The sequence below is a fragment of the Arthrobotrys flagrans genome (genome assembly GCF_004000055.1).
Source record: "Arthrobotrys flagrans strain CBS H-5679 chromosome Unknown unitig_15, whole genome shotgun sequence".
Lineage (NCBI taxonomy): Eukaryota > Fungi > Ascomycota > Orbiliomycetes > Orbiliales > Orbiliaceae > Arthrobotrys > Arthrobotrys flagrans.
In genome coordinates this window covers 5060339-5078143 of record NW_027137545.1, presented here as the reverse complement: position 1 = coordinate 5078143, position 17805 = coordinate 5060339, and the positions used below count along the sequence as shown (strand labels likewise).

General features: G+C 46.1%; 4 protein-coding genes across 4 annotated transcripts; 1 reads left to right on the top strand and 3 right to left on the bottom strand.

Annotated features, from left to right (window-relative positions):
* Window positions 1-569: 569 nt before the first annotated feature.
* DFL_001384 (uncharacterized protein) lies at window positions 570-2191 on the top strand (the record flags this gene model as incomplete). The annotated part of the gene is made up of 2 exons (XM_067629997.1): window positions 570-698; window positions 752-2191. The coding sequence occupies 2 exons, from the start codon at window positions 570-572 to the stop codon at window positions 2189-2191; spliced, it is 1569 nt and encodes a 522-aa protein (XP_067495963.1).
* Window positions 2192-2502: 311 nt separating this feature from the next.
* On the bottom strand, window positions 2503-5102 carry DFL_001383 (uncharacterized protein; the record flags this gene model as incomplete). Its single annotated transcript, XM_067629996.1, has 3 exons — window positions 2503-3137; window positions 3195-3461; window positions 3533-5102. 3 exons carry the CDS (start codon window positions 5100-5102, stop codon window positions 2503-2505), a joined length of 2472 nt encoding a protein of 823 aa, XP_067495962.1.
* Window positions 5103-6356: 1254 nt separating this feature from the next.
* On the bottom strand, window positions 6357-10118 carry DFL_001382 (uncharacterized protein; the record flags this gene model as incomplete). The annotated part of the gene is made up of 6 exons (XM_067629995.1): window positions 6357-7194; window positions 7257-7408; window positions 7461-7598; window positions 7654-9210; window positions 9272-9687; window positions 9746-10118. 6 exons carry the CDS (start codon window positions 10116-10118, stop codon window positions 6357-6359), a joined length of 3474 nt encoding a protein of 1157 aa, XP_067495961.1.
* A 3860-nt stretch (window positions 10119-13978) lies between these two features.
* DFL_001381 (uncharacterized protein) lies at window positions 13979-15687 on the bottom strand (the record flags this gene model as incomplete). The annotated part of the gene is made up of 5 exons (XM_067629994.1): window positions 13979-14196; window positions 14266-14386; window positions 14457-14966; window positions 15042-15313; window positions 15429-15687. The coding sequence occupies 5 exons, from the start codon at window positions 15685-15687 to the stop codon at window positions 13979-13981; spliced, it is 1380 nt and encodes a 459-aa protein (XP_067495960.1).
* Window positions 15688-17805: the final 2118 nt, after the last annotated feature.

The window sequence follows — 17805 nt, the reverse complement described above, 5'->3', positions numbered from 1 at the left end:
CTGGAAGCGTGGTCGCATTGATCGTCGCGGTGGTAAGAGGATCGGCCCATGCAAGTTTGATCTTGTTGGTGGGCATAAACATTAAATAAGGATTTCAAGGTGGTGTTATTGAATATTTGGGGAGGATCAATGGAATTGGATGTAATGCTTCAGGAAGAGTCAAAGGTCACGAAGAACAGTTTTGATATATATATATTGGAATTCTCATAATATCATGTCTAGTATATAGGAGGGCTATCCCTTCTTACCCTCGGTAGTTTTTAATCTGCAATTAAACTAATGCATAGTCCTCAACCTTTTTTTCTACTAAATGACCATTTCCACGTTATATTATAGGCAAGCCCACCATCCAAATTCACATGCCAAACCTCACACGTGTTGTTTTCGTGGTATTTCCCCGCCACGTCCCAACAAAACCTCATCTTCGCCGACGTCACCGAAACTCTCCAACTGACTCGTACAAACCCTTCGCTTCGCACTCCATACCATATTCCCATCCACCATCGTATGGTATCGCCCCCAAATACCATCGACCAAAGTCCAAACCTCGCGCCATCTCATAATCCACAATGGCAGCTTTAACAACCTCAAAGCTCACCCTAAAATACCCTCTTTTCTGCGCCGAATACCTCGATGAAAGTACCCTCCTCATCGCTGGTGGGGGAGGGGAGTCTCGTAGCGGTGTCGGGAACGGCATAGTAAGTCCCTAATTCTCCCTTCTGCAAGTTCAAAATATTAATATCATATATAGCATCTCGTGGACACCTCTTCCGAAACTCCCAAGCTTACGACCAGCCTCAACCTCCCCGGCAACGAAGACGCCGTAATGTCTCTTACCATCCTCCCCTCCAAAGCTGCAGCTCTTGCTGGTGTAAACCAGACAGCATCTATCTTAAGTGCCGGATCAAACGCCCATTTACGTACTTATTGGCTATCCGACGAAAAAACCGAGATTAAAGAAACCTCCGCCCGCGAGTATTTCAGACCGAAAGCCTGGGATGATGTCTACCAACGTATTACAAAATCCTCGGTGTCCGGCAAATATGTTGCGATCGCCTCATCGGTTCCATTAGTCCGTGGGGAAGGGGTGTACGGTGGAGAAATCGTGGTTTTGTCTGTTGATGAAAAGGGATTTGCGGTTTTTATCGATAGGATAGTGGATGAGTCGGAAATAGTCGACGTCGACATAATACCCGCCACGGATGACGATGAGAGACAGAAAAATATTGAATATGTGGTCTACTCTACACCATCGAGCGTGTATATCCGAAAAATCACGCCAAGCGGACTTGAACTTGAAAGACAGGTCTACACATTACCTGGAGCTCCGAAGGCCGGATCATCAACACGAACAAAGCCTCAAATCCGGAGTATCAAGCTATTAACACCAACCGTGTTTCTACTACTCATTAATCTCCCATTCAGATCGGGCGTTGAGCTCCAACTACTCTCCATACCGGAAGGCCAACAAGCTACAGTACTAGAATCACATACCTACCACCCCGCATCCGCATTCCGGGCGGGTGTATCCGCAGCAACATCATTAGATATCCTCACCCTCCCCGAAAAGTCAATATCACCTAGCTCGACCTCCCAGCAACTAGTCCTTGGCATCGCCTCCGCCGACCTCTCAGTAGTCGTTACCACCCTCGACATAGCATGGCTCTCATCCGGTGAAAGCGGTAAAAAGGTCCAAGACGCCAAATTCCGACACTTCAAACAACTTGCAACATCTCATTCCTTCCCTGCTACAAAAGTCGCCTTTTCACCGTTGTCCTCGGATAAGACGAAGAAAGAAGTGCAGCTAGCCTCCGTATCTGCGTCGAATACCCTTGTAATCCATAAATTCACAATGGCGGACGATAATTTCCTATCACGACCTTCGGTGTTTAAGGATACATTCCCAATCCTCCTATTCTCGCTTATATTCATTGCGCTCTTGGCTGTGGGATTACAGCTGGTATTCGAGTACAGAGGTAACCTGCCAAAATTCGATATTATGGAGGTCTGGGAAGACGTAGTGGAGACCATGAAAGGTGGTGCAAAACTCGGAGAACAAGAGATACAGCGGGTAGAGCAGATGGGGCAGAAGCTGAAGCAAGAGTTGAAGGGCGCGGGTAAAGGTGTTAGGGAGGGCTTAAAGAAGGAAGTTGTACAGGGAGTTTTGGAGGGTATCATCGGGATGGGTTAATTACTCCCTCTGGTGTTCTTTTTTTTGGTAATGTGCTTTCTTTGATGATTTTTTTTTTTGGTTTTCTTTTAGATTATGATTGGTGTATACCTTTTTCAGCTAGCTGTTAGATGAGCTTGTTTCAATGATCTTATGGTGGGAAAAGGGGTTATGGTTTTTTATATTTATATTTTACTACGTATATGAACGCTAAGTATGATCTCGAGGCCAGCGCTAAATATACATTTCAGGTCTATAACAATTCAAAAAGGATAATTCATGTTCGTAAGGTCATCAGGATATATATATAAAAAGGGCCCTGTTCGACTCGATCATTCCTCCTTCAAATGACTAAACGTCTCCAAATACTCCGACAGCAATCTGACAATATGACTGTTCCAGGTTGGGTTTGGCTGTAAAAACGATTTTGGATGTACCGACTCCGGCGATCCTAAATCCCGCTTGATCTTAAACGTCTTCAAGTATTCAGCCACTGTTTTGTACTGTTCCGGCGACTTTAGCTTCCCAAGCATTAACTTGATAACCTTCTCCCGAGCTGGCGTCAAATTTCCCTGCAGTGCTGCCTTCAACCCATTCCTTTGCGTAGGGCCTATCTTCAGTGGATCAGCGCCATAAGCCAATAAATACTGACAACCCTCATAATAAGACGACGCCGCGGCCTTTTCAAGCGCGGTGACTTTATCGACTGTACCGACTTTATGCGGGTCGACTCCGGCCTGGAGGATAGCTACTAGGATGGGGAGACAGGATCGTCCGATGACGACTTGGAGGATTTGGGCTTCGGAGATGTCGTCTTCGAGTTTGGCTTTCTTTTGTTTGATTATTGACATCGCGGCGTAGGTTTTGTGCGTTAGGATTGCGTATTCGAGGGGGGTTGTTGGTTTTGAGAGGCGAGTGTCGTCGGATGATAGGGCGGGGGGAGTTATGAGTTCGTTGATGTAGACGGCTGTTAGATGGGGGTTAGTGTTGGATATAATTGCGATTGGGATACCAGTGTACTTACTGCGATATAGATAGCAAGCAGACTCAGAATCGTCGTCGGCTTCGATAGCTAGACGGATGCCGGTCGTCCAATTCGCCGTTCCACCTTGGTATTCGGCTGTAAACCTTGCCCCTGTAGGTTTAGGTCGATCGCGAAGGGTCAAGCCCGCTTTTGAGAAGAGAGCTTCTCCCAAATTTGGGGATCGTCGGAGATCCTTCTGTGGAAGGTGGGGTGTTTCTGCTAGGGGCTCTTCCGGGTATACCTCTTCCGGGGTACGCTTTTGTTTCGCTGCCAGATTATCATACAGATTAGCCTAGACACAGGACGGATGCTGGGGTGTTCGCACGATATAGACGCACCCGAGTCATCTTCAAGTGGGGTATCAATGGTTTCAATGAATATGGGAAGTTTGAAATCCTTTTCCGTGATCATTTGTCCATAGAACTGCGCTTCACTAGTATCATCCCGCTTAAGGCAAATAAGCTGCGAAAGATAATGCGCATGATTTGTTTCCTTCTCAAGTCCGAATTTCCTCCCATATTTCCCAGACTTCCTTGACGTCGCAAAAGCTTCACTGAGGTTCCCTTGTCGTATGGCTATAGCAGCTTCCATATTGAATCTATTCATAAGAGTCGTAGGATCGGTGGATTTTTTCTGCGGGATCTTTCCAATCCAGAATAATGCATCATCAAGCTCTGCTAACATGTAATGTATCGTTGCGCAAAGAAGGAAGTAATTGCATTCAGCTTGCGGGTCGAGTTTAGATTGCTCCTTTTGTAGGCCGAGGATTTCTTTTAATTTTGCGGCATGTCCTTTTGCGGCTTTCCAATCTCTGATGTTAACGGCTTCTGTGACCATTGATTCGTAGTATTTTGTGCGTTCTTTTTCGACATATGAGTCTTCCGAACAGATCGAGGAGAGGTCGTCATCATCCTTATCGATTGAAATTGGACTTGTGGTGCCAGTTCGTGCCCAGGGTGGGATATCGGATTCGTGACCGGGTAGGGGTTCAGGCGAGGTTGGTTCTGAGGGGAAGACTTGAGATTCAGTGGACCATTGAAGTCTTTCTTTGAACAATTGCTTTGCTAACTTTGGTTCCTCCTGTAATGCACTCGATGTATTCTCGGCGAAGGTTGGTGGCCTTATGGGCACATTTGACGGGTTCTCAGCAAAACTTGGTGGTCTTATGGATGGGTTCTCAGCGAAGCTTGGCGGCCTGATAGGCGGATTCGAGGTATTGTCGGCAAAACTTGGTGGTCGGATGGATGGATTTGATGAGGGCGACGACTCTTCGAACCCATTGAACCCTGATAACCTCGTCCACGCATGTGGCTGCTTGCTGTCGCCATGACCGGAGTGTCGGCTGTGGCGAGTACTCCTCAAGCTTCTGGTTTCAGATACCCCCTGGCTTACCAGATAAGAGGGGGCATCATTGTAACTCGGGTACGCGTTTGTCGCCTCACTGGCCTCGGTGCCATTGGCCGTTCTAGAGTGAGGGCTTGTTGACTCCGAAACGGTTCCTGGACTTCGGTGGTTGTTTGAGGCGGCGTTATCGGCTCCATAGCTTGTAGTCCTAGATCCGGTTGTGGTTGAGCGCCGACGCAAATGTGCGTTCTCCACTTGCGGGTGATTTTGTTCCGTCGAAGTACTGGTACTCTTAAATTCACCACTCTGTGTTTTCGGCGACGGGTAGCTCAGAGAGCTAGAACGTCGATTGTATGTCGCCTCAAGAGATTTTATGGTTTGACTGGCAGCTTCGGTCGATTTTTCCACATTTTCGTAGCGGGGCGGTGGCCGGCAAAGAGGAGAATGCTCTTCTGTTCTAGTTGTGAACTGGAGCTGTGAGGGTTGGTAATAGCTTGGATCACGAAGAACGTATTGATCGGGTTTTGCGGGTTTCACGGGTTTTCGGCGGAGGAGGCGGTCCATTTTGAGCTTTGATTCTAAGCTATAGCCATAGCTGCTCAGAGGACTGGCTAGTTGGACTGGATTCTACGATGTGAACAAATTCAGGGAGATGTTGCGAGTGAGCTAAAGAAGCTGCAGGTGTAGGAGCGCAGCATAGGTAATATATGTTTGTCCAGGTTCTTTTCTCGCAGGGCCTGTGGGGAAGACCTTCAGCTCGATTCGATTGGAAGGGATCAGGATAGTGCGTCTTTGCATCGAATGTACATGTACATGTACATCATGCATGATGCTCCCACAGCAGTCACAGCTGTGCCATCAATTTATTTTAGGAGTAGTAGTATCAATGTGGGGAGAGTTTGGTGTACTCTCCAGCTATTGGCCTGTTCGGTCGAGGTAGAATAAGTTTAACTACATCAATCGCCCAAGAGATTGTGCCTCTCGTCTTTCTGGGTCGCAGGCGGGGAGTATTTGAGGTTTCGAATCGACTTTTGCCATTAGCCAACCAGAATCAAGAGCTCGAGACAACGCCAAAAATGCAACAATTTGGCCAAAATCGACCAGGTCTGGGGTCTCGAGGATAAGAGACAAGCCAAAGTATATGCATATTTTAGCATTAAATCCAATTCCTCCTACTTGATACACGGTAATGTTGACATATGTACAATATTCTAGGCAACCGCAGTAATAAAGATTGAAGTAGCAGTACAATCATCTGCCGGCGAATACCTCGTAAAAGTAGTGCAGGAACAATCCACAGGACACTTCGTCTTGAAATCCCAAACAGTGCTCCCACCCTTCTGGCCAATACAATCGCGATCGAAAGTCTGGGTTAGTGTGACAGTTTTGCTACATTTACTACATGGCGGTTTTTGGATACATGAGCGAAAGGCATCAGTAACAATAGATGATGGTGGACAAGTAGATGCAGGCTTCGGTGGTGATTAGTAGGACTACCTCGAAACATATATGTCGGAACAGTGTAATACCTGAATGCGAGAAAAGATAGAATCGCCGTCGTAAACTTCATTCCTTTCCTGGGATATCTGGTATCACAACCCGACTTCGATGGAATTGATATTGCAAGTGAATTGCTTTGTATGGACAGCGTCTTTACGTTACGCCAACTTGACACGATTTATCGGGATTTTCAAGCCGAGCGTCGACTCGTGTCACCACAGATCTAAATCAGATTCACGTATTGCCAACGGATATATATATATATATATATATAAGGAAACTAGTATTACAAGAGAACCCCGCTGTCTTGCGAGAGAACTATTCGTCATCGTCGTCGCTCACAACACCAGATTTCCTAGACTTCGCAGCCCCAGCATCCGCCATCTCCTCATCTTCATCACTATCATCAACGACAACCCGGCGTCTTGGGGCCGCTGGCGCATCATCTTCATCATCCGGAATATCCGAAAGGTCATCATCACTGATAACAGCTTTGCTCTTCACCAGCTTTCCTTTCTTCGTGCTTGGCGGCGGGGTGGTGCTACCTTTCCTAGACTCAGAATTATGGCGTAGATTTGCTTCAAGATCGCTGAGTCCTTCGTCACTGTCAGAAATGATTTCCTTAGAAAGCGCCGATTTGCCTCCTTTGGTGAGTCTTCGCTTTTTGGTGGCTTTGCCAGTTTCAGCTTCTCCCCCTTCGTCGTCATCCTTCTTCTTCTTCCTCCGCTCGCCCCTCTCCTTCTTCTGCCTAGGCTCCCTCGGCTCCTTCAGATCTCTCCTAGCCCTCTTTCTCTTATTACCATCCGAGTCATAATCATCAACTGCAACAATCCTAGCCCTTTCTTCTTCGTCTCTCCTCTCCTGCCACTCCCTAGCTTGCTCCTGCATAAGTCTTCGTTCCTCCGCAAGTCTCTTTTGTTTCTCTGCCTTTTCAGCCTCCAACTTGGCATGCTCCTCGGCGCGTTTGGCAATCTCCGCCTCGCGCTTCCGTTTAGCTTCGGCAATCTTCGAAGCATGCAATTCCTCGTATTTCGATTGCTCTTCGAGGTCGGCTATTAGCTGACGGCGGATGGTGTTTTTGTTCATGGTGACACGGACTTCGATGTCGCTGGCGGGGTAGGGTGGGTTCTTGGATTTTGCGACAGCGGAGAATGTCCTATTGAGAAAAGAATGTATTAATAAGAGTCTCTTACGGCAGTTTTCAGTTCTAGTACTCACTTGATAGCCTCTTCAACACCCTCTAAACAAGCCTTGATCTCTTCAGATGTACGTTGATGTTTGGGTAGCTCGTGCACAACCTGACCGATCTGGGATTGAAGATATGCAACATTGAACATAAATATAGGATGATCAGGTGATAGACTCAACGCCTAGATGAAAATGTTAGCTTTTGCTCAAGTTGTGATACTAAAGACTACGTACCTTCTTGGAATGCTCCAGCGCGGTGTTCAGTTGGGGCAAGCTTTTCTCCGCTTTGCCCTTGAGATACCATGCTCTTGCGAGCGATGTTATTGTCCATGGGTCCCGGTCAGCTCTGTACTGGTTAATCGCGATTTCGTACTAAAAAAAGGGTTAGCGAGTCTTAAAGAAGTTCTCGGGAGAACGTCCACCTTACATTTTCAATGGCTCGTGTGAATTGCTTGATTTCAACGAAACTATGGCCCAGATTGATATGCACCGAAGCCTCCTTCAATGTGCCCTTTACCTTCTCGAATATGCCAACGCCGGTGCTGTAGTCCTTCTTGTCCTCAATCATAGCGATAGCTACACCCTGAGCGGCATAGGCATTCTTCGGATCCAATACAAGTGCCTTATCAAAGAACTCAACAGCTCGCTCGTACATCTTCCTCTTCTTCTCTTTATCTTGATCAGTATCCCTCCTCATCTCCCTCGCGGTCATGAGATGGAGATTTCCCATTCCAGTCAAAGAATAACGGTCGTGCTTGTCGTGGGTCGTTAATGTTCTCTTGTAATGCCTCTGCTCTTTATCCTCTGCGATGTTCAAAGGAGATTTCTTAGGCCTACGGGAGAGATAGTACCCGTACAACGCACAGACCTCGAGGTTGTGGTCTTCTGACTTCATGAGTTCCTCGAGTCTCTTCGGACCTTCCTCGCCGCCCCTACGGAGCGCGATGTAGGCAAGTCTCATGGCGGCCTCGGTGTAGTCTGCGTGGCGGGCTAAAAGGCCCTCATACAACTTGACGGCTTCGTCAGTGTTACCGGCAGCTTCTTCTAGGCGGGCGAGGTTGTAGGTGAGAGTGGTGACCAAAGCGTCTGTATCCAAACTTTCGTCTTTGGCTCCCATTGCGACGCAGTTACTAAGTGCGGTTTGGAAGTTTTCGCGTGCCTCGTCCCATTTCCCCATGTTGTAATTAAAGACTGCGATGTTGTTGAGAAGTTGAGGGGCGAGCATGGGTTCCTCCTCCTTAGATGCTGCCCGTTCTAGGTCAGCAACTTGCTGTAAGCAAGCCAGTGACTTTTCCTGGGAATCGACCTCGTAGAGACGAGCGAGTGTAAGTAATACCGAAACACTTGGTTTCATATTCTTCTTAGAGTCTTTCCAGGAAGAGCGGACGGCTTCCAGGTAGTTGATAGCCTTCTTGCGTTCCTCAGTCTTCTCGTCTCTGTTGACGCCGGATTGACTTTCAGCTAAGAACACTTCTTCGGCGTACAGCGTCCCAAGCACCATCATCGCCTCTAGACACTTGTTAAATGTCTTGAGGATGCCCTCAAACGCTAGTTTCGCCCCAGTGTAGTCCTTCTGCAATACCATCAGCTGACCAGTCCCTAGTTTACTGGGTAAATATGTATCTTCTTTTGCATTTTCACTTCTAACATAGGACTGGCGGGAAAGTGTATATTCGCCGGCTTCTTGATGCTTCCGACCGAGCAAATAAAGTGCATCTCTAGCGACTTGAGGGACATCGGTAAATTCGATAGCCTTCTTGCTCAAGGATTCGGCAGTCGCAAGGTTTCCGACAGAGAAGAAATAGGTGGCGAACAGAGTGCACGCCAGCGCCATGTTCTTGTCGAGCTTATAGGCCTTGGCGATATACTCCGTCATTCCCTTCTTGTAATGCTTGATGAACTCTGGGTCGGTTTCAGGGAGTCCCGATACGAAATTTAGGTAGTAGATACCCATGAGAAGGTTCGCAACTTTCGAGTCCGGATCCTAGGGGCAACTTGGTCAGTCTCCAGCTATGTACTGGGTATTCATATCATTTCCGGCTTACCAGCTCCAAAGCTCTTTCCCACGCCATTTTCGCATCATCCTTGAAGTTCAGCATCCAAAAGCACAAACCGATACCAATTCTCGGATCGGGATCCATATCCGGCTTCTTCCTCAAAATCTCTTGGTAGCACTCCAAAGCCTTGTCGTATCTAGCTTTACTAAATAACCACCTGGCCTTTCCCATCAGTGCTACCATATTCGATCCATTAGCCCGTTTCAAAGCTTCGTCGTATATTCGGTGTGCATTCTCTAGATTGGTTGCGCGTTCGGCCTTCACATTTGTAGTGGCTGCCTTAAGCGATGAGTAAACTGCCCGAGCAATATTGTATGCTGGGTGGTCGGCCTCATATCGTCCAATGTTATTGAGGAGCGTTGTTGCCTGTTGGAGGAAGTGTTCTTTCGTACTTTCAGTCGCCTCTAGAACACACTGTTAGCACTGGATGCTATAGATGTGGCTACCGGGAAGGGTGGGTACCTGACTGATTATAAGGAGCCTTCATAGCTTCCCTCGTTTTCTGTAGATACAGCCATAACAGGCACAGTTGTATCGGCAGAATTTCCTTCTGATTCCGTTTAATATTTTCGGAGTTTAACGCTCTAGAGTTCAAGATCTCGATTGCATTGTCGACTTTCCGATGTTTTGCATATGCTAAAGCAGAGAGGATCCAATATGGATGTGATGCCTGCTCTTGTTCCAGAAGACTCGATAGCTCATCCACATCATCGGGAAGATCTGTAAGATCGATTTCGACAGTGCCTTCGTCGCCCACTTGCTCGGTGAGCGGTACCTCGATCCTTGATGGTACCTTGGGATATCGTTGGCGGGGGGCTGTGCTGTTCCCGTTCATTGTGGTGGACTTTAGTCGCTTTCGCGTTGGGAAGAAAGGATGGTGTCGATTGGAGGCTCGATCCTCGACTTTAGACGTAAGGATCGTATTCGCTTTGAGGTTATTACAGACCGGCCATCTTATGGCTAGGTAAATACCGTAGACGCGTTCTTGACAAGGATTGGGGGTAGGAGGGTGGTTCGATTTCGAGGAAGCTCTGACAGGTGTACGTCTTTGCAATCGAGGGACTGTGATATGGCGGATCACGACGGTGTGATAGTTAAAGCTGTTGGAGGTGGTTCGATGGATTCAGGAGCGATTGGAAGGGATTGAAATGGGTGAAGTTTCTGATGGTGATAGCAAGATGAGGTTGAGAAGACATTCGGTCGCGAGGTTTGGTTTGAAGCGGCTCCCATAAGTCCCAACTAGGAAGTTCCTATTCGTCAAACGCCCTTCACAACACCACCACTTCTACATAGATAACCAAGTACCACCCTAGGGTACAAGGGCATCTCGATCTTCAAATACACCACCGAATTCAAGTCGACATTCTGGCAAGCAGCTCTCACGGTTGAGCTTGTTCAAAGAGAAACTTCGGCTCGACAACACACAAACTGCAACAGAAGGAACCTTCCACATTCTTCGAAATAGACATTTGAAGTGAGGGCACATGCAAGGATCCCGGGATCGTCCCATTGCTCTAACCTTAAGTCAGCCCGTTCGCTAGTTAGAATTCGCATACTATGGGAGGTGGTAATCGAATCTTTCAAAACGCGTGTAACCTAGCTCACTAATCCGCTTTCGTAGAATCGGGAATAACTATTAGTATTGGAAGGATTCAGGGATGAGGTTAAACTGACCCCAATCATATACACTTAAGCATTGTCTCGTGAACCAGACCCGGACCTGCACACATACTGAAGTACTTAGTATCTCATTTATTCCGGGGTGGGAGAGGTTGTTTATAGAAGTTACACGCTTCATTTTCGGACTCTTAAACTCTACAGCGGTGTTGGATATCATGCGCATTTGCTCCCAGATACCAAGAATACATCAGCGTTATATTTTAAATATTGTTTATAATAATCCTCACCAGCAGAGGTTATGAGGAGCACATGAAGACTTTAAATTTAAAGCTTACCTATCGACCGCACGAGACTACTATCGACCTACATAAAAAGAATCCGATGATCCGCCCGTTTAATCCATTTTCATTAGGACCAATCATCACTCTCGCCTTCCGAAGTACTCTCTTCGTCACCTGCATTAAAAAAAATCAGCACGAGCACTGGAAGTGGTCCGGTGCCGACTAGAAGTAGGGGAGATAAAATCTTCAGACTCTGATATTTTATAACTTTACCCTCTTCTCCTTCTCTTTCATCTTCATCCTCATCTTTAGTTTTGAAATATATTCTCCTCTTCTTTCTGCTTGGGCCTTCACTCCCTTCTTCTTCTCCTTCGTTGTCGTCGTCGTCCTCCCCTTCCTCCCCTTCCTCTTCAAATTCATCTTCCCAAGGCTCATAAAATCGGTGCGCATCTGCCAGTGTGTGAAGATATTTGCAGCGATTAGGATCACAATCTCGTTATGCATATGGGACATGAAATCTATCTCTAGATGCTTCAAACCATATACACAGAGGCTACTTACTTTTCTCGATTGGATGCAGAGCCAAGATATCTTGTCCAGGGATATTGAGCAGAAGTTCCTTCGCACACGCTGCTGCCGTCGCCACAGCGTAATCCTGCCAGCATTTGTTCTTATGGGAATCAGCATAGTCGCAGATACCTCGAATTACGATACAAGGGAACGAGTCCATCAACCCTAGGAGTAAAGTCAGACAGAACCCCACCAGATTTACCTGCAGCTTCCATTTCGAAGCACATGATCTTCTCTTTTCGTGACCACCTGTCTCTCAGGGTGGCGTCCTTCATTACTTGATCTGCTGATCCAATGGTTCCATAATGTATCTTGGGAGCACTGTCATCTCGGTCTCCCTCTTGACAAGGTTAACATCGAGGGAACCACGGCAAACGCAAAGCTTACACGGCTTCTCCCCGTCTATGTGAATGATATTAGACTTGAAAAGTTGGTCCTCTTCTGGACCCGGATATTTGAATTTTTTTGTTAGTACCCGCGGGTTCTTTGACACGGCCTTCGACAGTAGTTCGGAGATCCTGTGGCCATTTTGTTCATGTTGAATTTAAAGCGTAGAAACTGTGCTCAGTATTATCTACAATAGTTTATTAAACCCTTTATTAATATATATGAATACTGATTTACCAAATCATACTGTGGCGGAGAGACGTGGTAAGAGAGGTGGTACGAGAGTAGAAGGAAGGTTTGGTGAAGTTTGGGTGTTCACGTGTTCTGTTGCATTTTGGTTTTCAACACATCTTGGCGTTCTTGTTTTCTATAAATTGTTTTCCTACCAACATTCCATTAGATGTAGAAACGAAGTTTCCGAAGCATACCGAATTTCCTATGTTCATAATTATACACCCATTCTAGATCGCATCGTTGTCTTGTCATTTATATATATATATATATATTATCGTTCTTCTCAGTCTCTCAGCTCTTTCTCTGCCTACACGTTCTATTCCAGACATCCTTTCTCCAGAGCCTATACTTTCGCTTCCTCACAATACTACACGACAGCTTCTGTGGACTTTGAATATAGATTTATCCGAGTCACAACGTTGTCAAGTTTAATATTTTATATGCTTTTAAAATCAATTATTTTAAATTCTCATCCTCAGTTTCCCTCTTCTTAACATCATCATTTCTTCTGACGTCGTAATATAACGCCCTGCCGCCAATAAATCCGAATCTGATAGTTTTAAAACTGTATATTATATCTTTTGTAATATTCGCAGCGAATACCTTCCCCATCGTTTCTGCGGGTAGGCAAGTAATTATTACATTGTGATTAGATTCTGTCAAAGAAATAGCAATTGTTGTCTTGCGGCGAGGCTGCTGGGAGTTTTGGGTCTTCTTCGTCTAGCATGGCACATGCAGCCACTAATTCGCTCTTTGGTAGAGCGCATATCCACCCAACTGTATAGTCGCCATGTTTAAGCTGCCGAGGAGGTGCGGCCGGCCATATCCAGCCTAGTGATAGGTTCGATTTTCAGACCTGATTTCTTTTAGAGTAGCGCTAGGTGATCCTGGCTATTTTTTGAGAGATGGGTCGAGCTTGGAGTAGTAGTTATGAATCGTGGCGCTCGCGTTCGACGGCTACAATGGATGACCGACTTTGTCAATGCGTAAGCTGTGACCCCATTCTCCTCACACGAAAGATATCTAGCTCTATAGCTCTAGATGTTTGATCAAGATTAGTTATAGCTAGGAATGGACAGTTGGCAAATATAGTAAATACATCTTGCTCCATCTAACTTGAAGACCATCACGCTAATATCAAGCCCTCTAGTCTAGAGATGAATAGCGGCCAAAAACTAGGGACTTCCATAAATGAAAAAAGCTGAAAAGGCAAACTGTAGGAATCGACACGGTGATTGCTCCCGAAGAATTTCCAACAGTCATACTTAAGTGTTTTATAACCTTTTAATTTTGCTTCAGAACTAGATACCTTTTCGCATAAGTAGAATAATAGCACCCTTATAACGTCTACATCCCCGGTCGATGTTCAAGCCCGACATAAGATTTGCTACCTCTTACCTAGCGCATATGCGCATGTATGACGACGTCTCTAAAAGATCAAGACTTAAAATTCTTCATTCGCCCTCATATTCTTATTGAACAGCGATACATTGAACAATTTAGTGCAGGTTTATATATTCGCGTATATTAGGTATATATTAACATTACAGCCGCGCGCAAGTCGCAACTAATATCATTCCGCATCTCCTTCTATAGAACGAAACTAATTCTTCTTCTCAAAGGTCTTCTGGTTCACCAAGACCTGCTTCTCCTTACTAAGAGAAGTAACGAACTCCGTTGTCACATTGAGGAGTTGGGCAACAATATCTGGTGGGGTTAAAGCCAGCCACTGGGAGAGTGGGATGTCGGCGACACGTTCACTCTTGTAGATTTCGACCCAGACGAGGTCTTCGGTTTCTGATGTGTTTTCGATGTAGTGGCCTGGTGATTTGGTGGTTTAGTATATTAATTCGTAAAGAACGTTGCTATGGGGGTTAGCGATTATCTTACCAGTGTTATCTGGGAAGACAGCGGTGTCACCAGGGTTAAAGTCGAAAGTGCGGGCAAGGCCGCTTCCTTGGAATGCGGTAGCACGGGCCTTTCCAGAATGGAAATAGAGCCACTCGTCCGCCTACACAAATTTCAAGCGTTAAATCAACAATTTCCTTCTCCGTTAGCTAAGGGGGTAGGATAAGACTTACGTTAGGATGCCAGTGGAACTCTCTGAGGCCCTTAGGCTCAACTCTAACAACAGTAGCCGCGATCGTCGTAGAAACCGGGAAGTTTCGAGAATCAATGATATTAAGCGTACCAGCCCCGCCAGGTACCTTCTTGAACCCAACCTCACTAAGTTTATAAACATAACTACTCTTCCCCTTCAACTCTCCAGCCGGAGACTTTGGTGCCTTAAGATTGCCGCTAACTTTAGCTTCTTTGATATAAGGATTTGCAGTAGGAAGGTTCTTGAAGACTTCAGTTGCATTGACGCCAAAGTTTTTCCCAATTACATCTTTGGGAGCGTGAAGGAGCCAATCGACAATGTTGAAGGTTGTGCCGACGGCTTCGAAGTTTCCGTCGTCGAAGACGAGGAGGTATTCGTTCTGGTCGGCGAGACCTTGGACTGTGTGACCGACCCCCCTGGGGAAGTACCAGATGTCCCATTGGTTTAGGACTTCGGCTGTGTTTTTGCCGTTTTCGTCGACGGCGGAGACCTAATTTCATGGTTTGATTGTTAGTAATTTTATACATATTGACCAATAACCGATAACTTAAGTTGAAATTCTCACCAGAATGGATCCATTGAAAACAATCCCCCATTCCGCGACTTTATGCCAATGGAGCTCACGAATAGCACCTTTAACAAGATGTTGCTGTGCAGCGGCAATATCCTTGCTAGGTGGGAGATCTGTAACCAATTGCTCTCGAACCCAACCGCCCTTAAGCAGTCTTGTCTTTGAGTCTGAGAAGGCCCATTTCAAATTTGGAACGTTACCATTGTCAGTAGCTGGTGGATGGATGTTATTTGGTTGTTCATTATCACGGCCGGGATTTGTACCACCTATATTATATTGCAGAAAGCTTTGTTAGATATCCGTTTTGTTTTACCAAAATGGCAATAAATGTGCCAAATGTCTAAGGATTTAATTTCAAACATGATCAAGTTTCGATAGTACCTAGAATCGGTGCTCCATATTCTCCACGAATAGGTTGCTCATCAGGACCATCATCATATCGCTTCAAGCGAAGATGCTTCGCCGCATTTCGCTTCTTGAAAACCTCTTCAAGATATTCTCGAGGATATAATTCAGATTCAATCCCCTCAAGAACATCTACTGGCTCTGCGACTCTCTTCTCATTGCTATTGGCAATCGGTGTACCAAAAGCGAATGGAACCGCCAAAGACAAATAGAAGAGGATATTGACTGCCTTCATACTTGCTCAATCGACAGCGAGGAGATGATGGTAGGGGAACAGTGGAAGATTTGAATTTAGCAAAAGAGGGGAGAGGGTTACCGCCGAAGGAGGGGAGGAGGTAACGATGATATCGTGCAGAAAAGAATGAGACGTACCATGTCCGCCATTATATGTTCCCCGGTTTTGATCGCCAAATATGAACTACGAGTATACAGAGGAATGTCACACTGGATAGCTGCACACAATACAGAGCTTGCGCTTTTCACCAGCAGCTTTGACAAAAGTGGAGAAGACTTCTGATGATCGACATTAACTTCAATTGAGAATCTGCAAAGCCAGGGCGGCAGGGCTTGAAAATGCAGAAAGCCGAATAAAGACGTGATATGGCGACATGATGGGGATCTAAGGGAGAGAAAAGGTTGGTAAGCAAAATTAATATCGGTATGTATGCAATAACTGTCTCCCGCGCAAGGGGAACTTGTACATATCCCGGCGTCCTAGATTCATGTACTGCTCTAGCGAGGCTGGTGTAGCACTGCATTTCACATCGGTCATGAGGACACTGTGAAAGCTAGCGAACTCGAATGCGAGTAGGATCTTCATCACGGACTCAATCGGGTGATAGAGCAACGTCGAGATGGACAGCTAACCCTAAAGTTAACCGAAGATTCCTAGGAAGCTATGGTTATAAAAGCGATTGTCAAAATAAATTGTCGTATTGCAAGTCTATGGACAGAATTGCACCAATTTGGTCATATTCAAGGTCATGACACACAAGACTTACTATATTCCGCGTTTGTTCCAAGGTCTCTACTCTCGGTACTTGCCCACTGGCTGAGAAACAGCTATTTCCAAGTATAATACTGGTATATTAGGCAGACTTGGTTCCTGCAAGGTGAAAACAAGCTTCTAGCCTCTAGACTTGGGCGATTCGAACTCCACTCTTTGCCCGCCGTCTGCGGCACACAAAGCTTTTCTTAACTTGGCCGGTCGGGTGCGATATATCAGGCCACCGTGCCAATTTGCGGTGAGGAAAATCCCATTTTGTTCTTCAACCTTGCAGATCGCACACTTGAAGTCTCGTTCCTGATTCAAAAAGTGGGTCTCTGTAGTATCTCCGACTAATCTGATATGTTTGGGGTAGATGGTCTCATTGATGTTGAGGATGGCGTATAAGTCGAGCTGACCAGTCAAAAGACGCTGTTGGTGCTAGGCTAACCACTTTTGGACGCCAAGCGCCCGACTTCTCAAAATTTAACATACGGAAATGTGTTGATGTTGTATTGACCCCCATGTTTTCGGGGACTGGTTGTTTTACCCCACCCTCCTCCGCATGTTTCCGTGCTTGCAATCTAGAACTCCTGACATTAAGGAAATCCCTTTGGTCGTTTTTGGTATTCGAGGTCAAAAGGTCCTTCGTGACGCCTAATCTTGGCTCGGATATCGGAGTCTAGAAGCTAGGCAAGAAATTCAAGTTAACAGCTGGGCCAAGCTGCAAAACATTTGCTGGTCGACGGGTAAACTGGGTACGAGGCTACCTAGTTATATTATCCTCCTATTCGGTCTATTCCGATGCAAAGCATTACTGTACAGCTGTCTAAAGTTGCTGCTTTCACATTTTGATAAGCCCAATATCAACCTAGCATTGGCTCTCGCTAGCTAATCATTGATTAGTACACGATCCATATCGTTATTTTCCGAGAGCTAGTAAACATTTCCATGTGTTTTGAAACGAAGCAAATAGCAAGGGAACACAGGACGACGGCAAAGGCTAAGAACGAGACTATAGCAAAGTTACCGTAGGCATGCAAGATTTAAAAGTCCGAAAAGCCACATACGTGCCTAATGGACCCCTGTGGCTTGCTGGTCCTGGTTTGCAGGCATTTCTGAGATTAGCGAGATGCCCTGGCGCCAACAGTGGTGAGTATTGACTGTGGACTACAGCTTGAACTTAGATGAATCTGCGGATCGCTCTAAATTAGGCTAGCTAAGCCCTCGGAAAGAATGGCCCAGCTACCCAGATATCCATCCAGCCTGTGCCGTGTGCTCTAGCAATCCTGATTGCCTTCGCCCCATCTACGCTATCCCTATATTAGACCTCGATGTCATCTGTGGCATACTCTGAAATGGGATTTT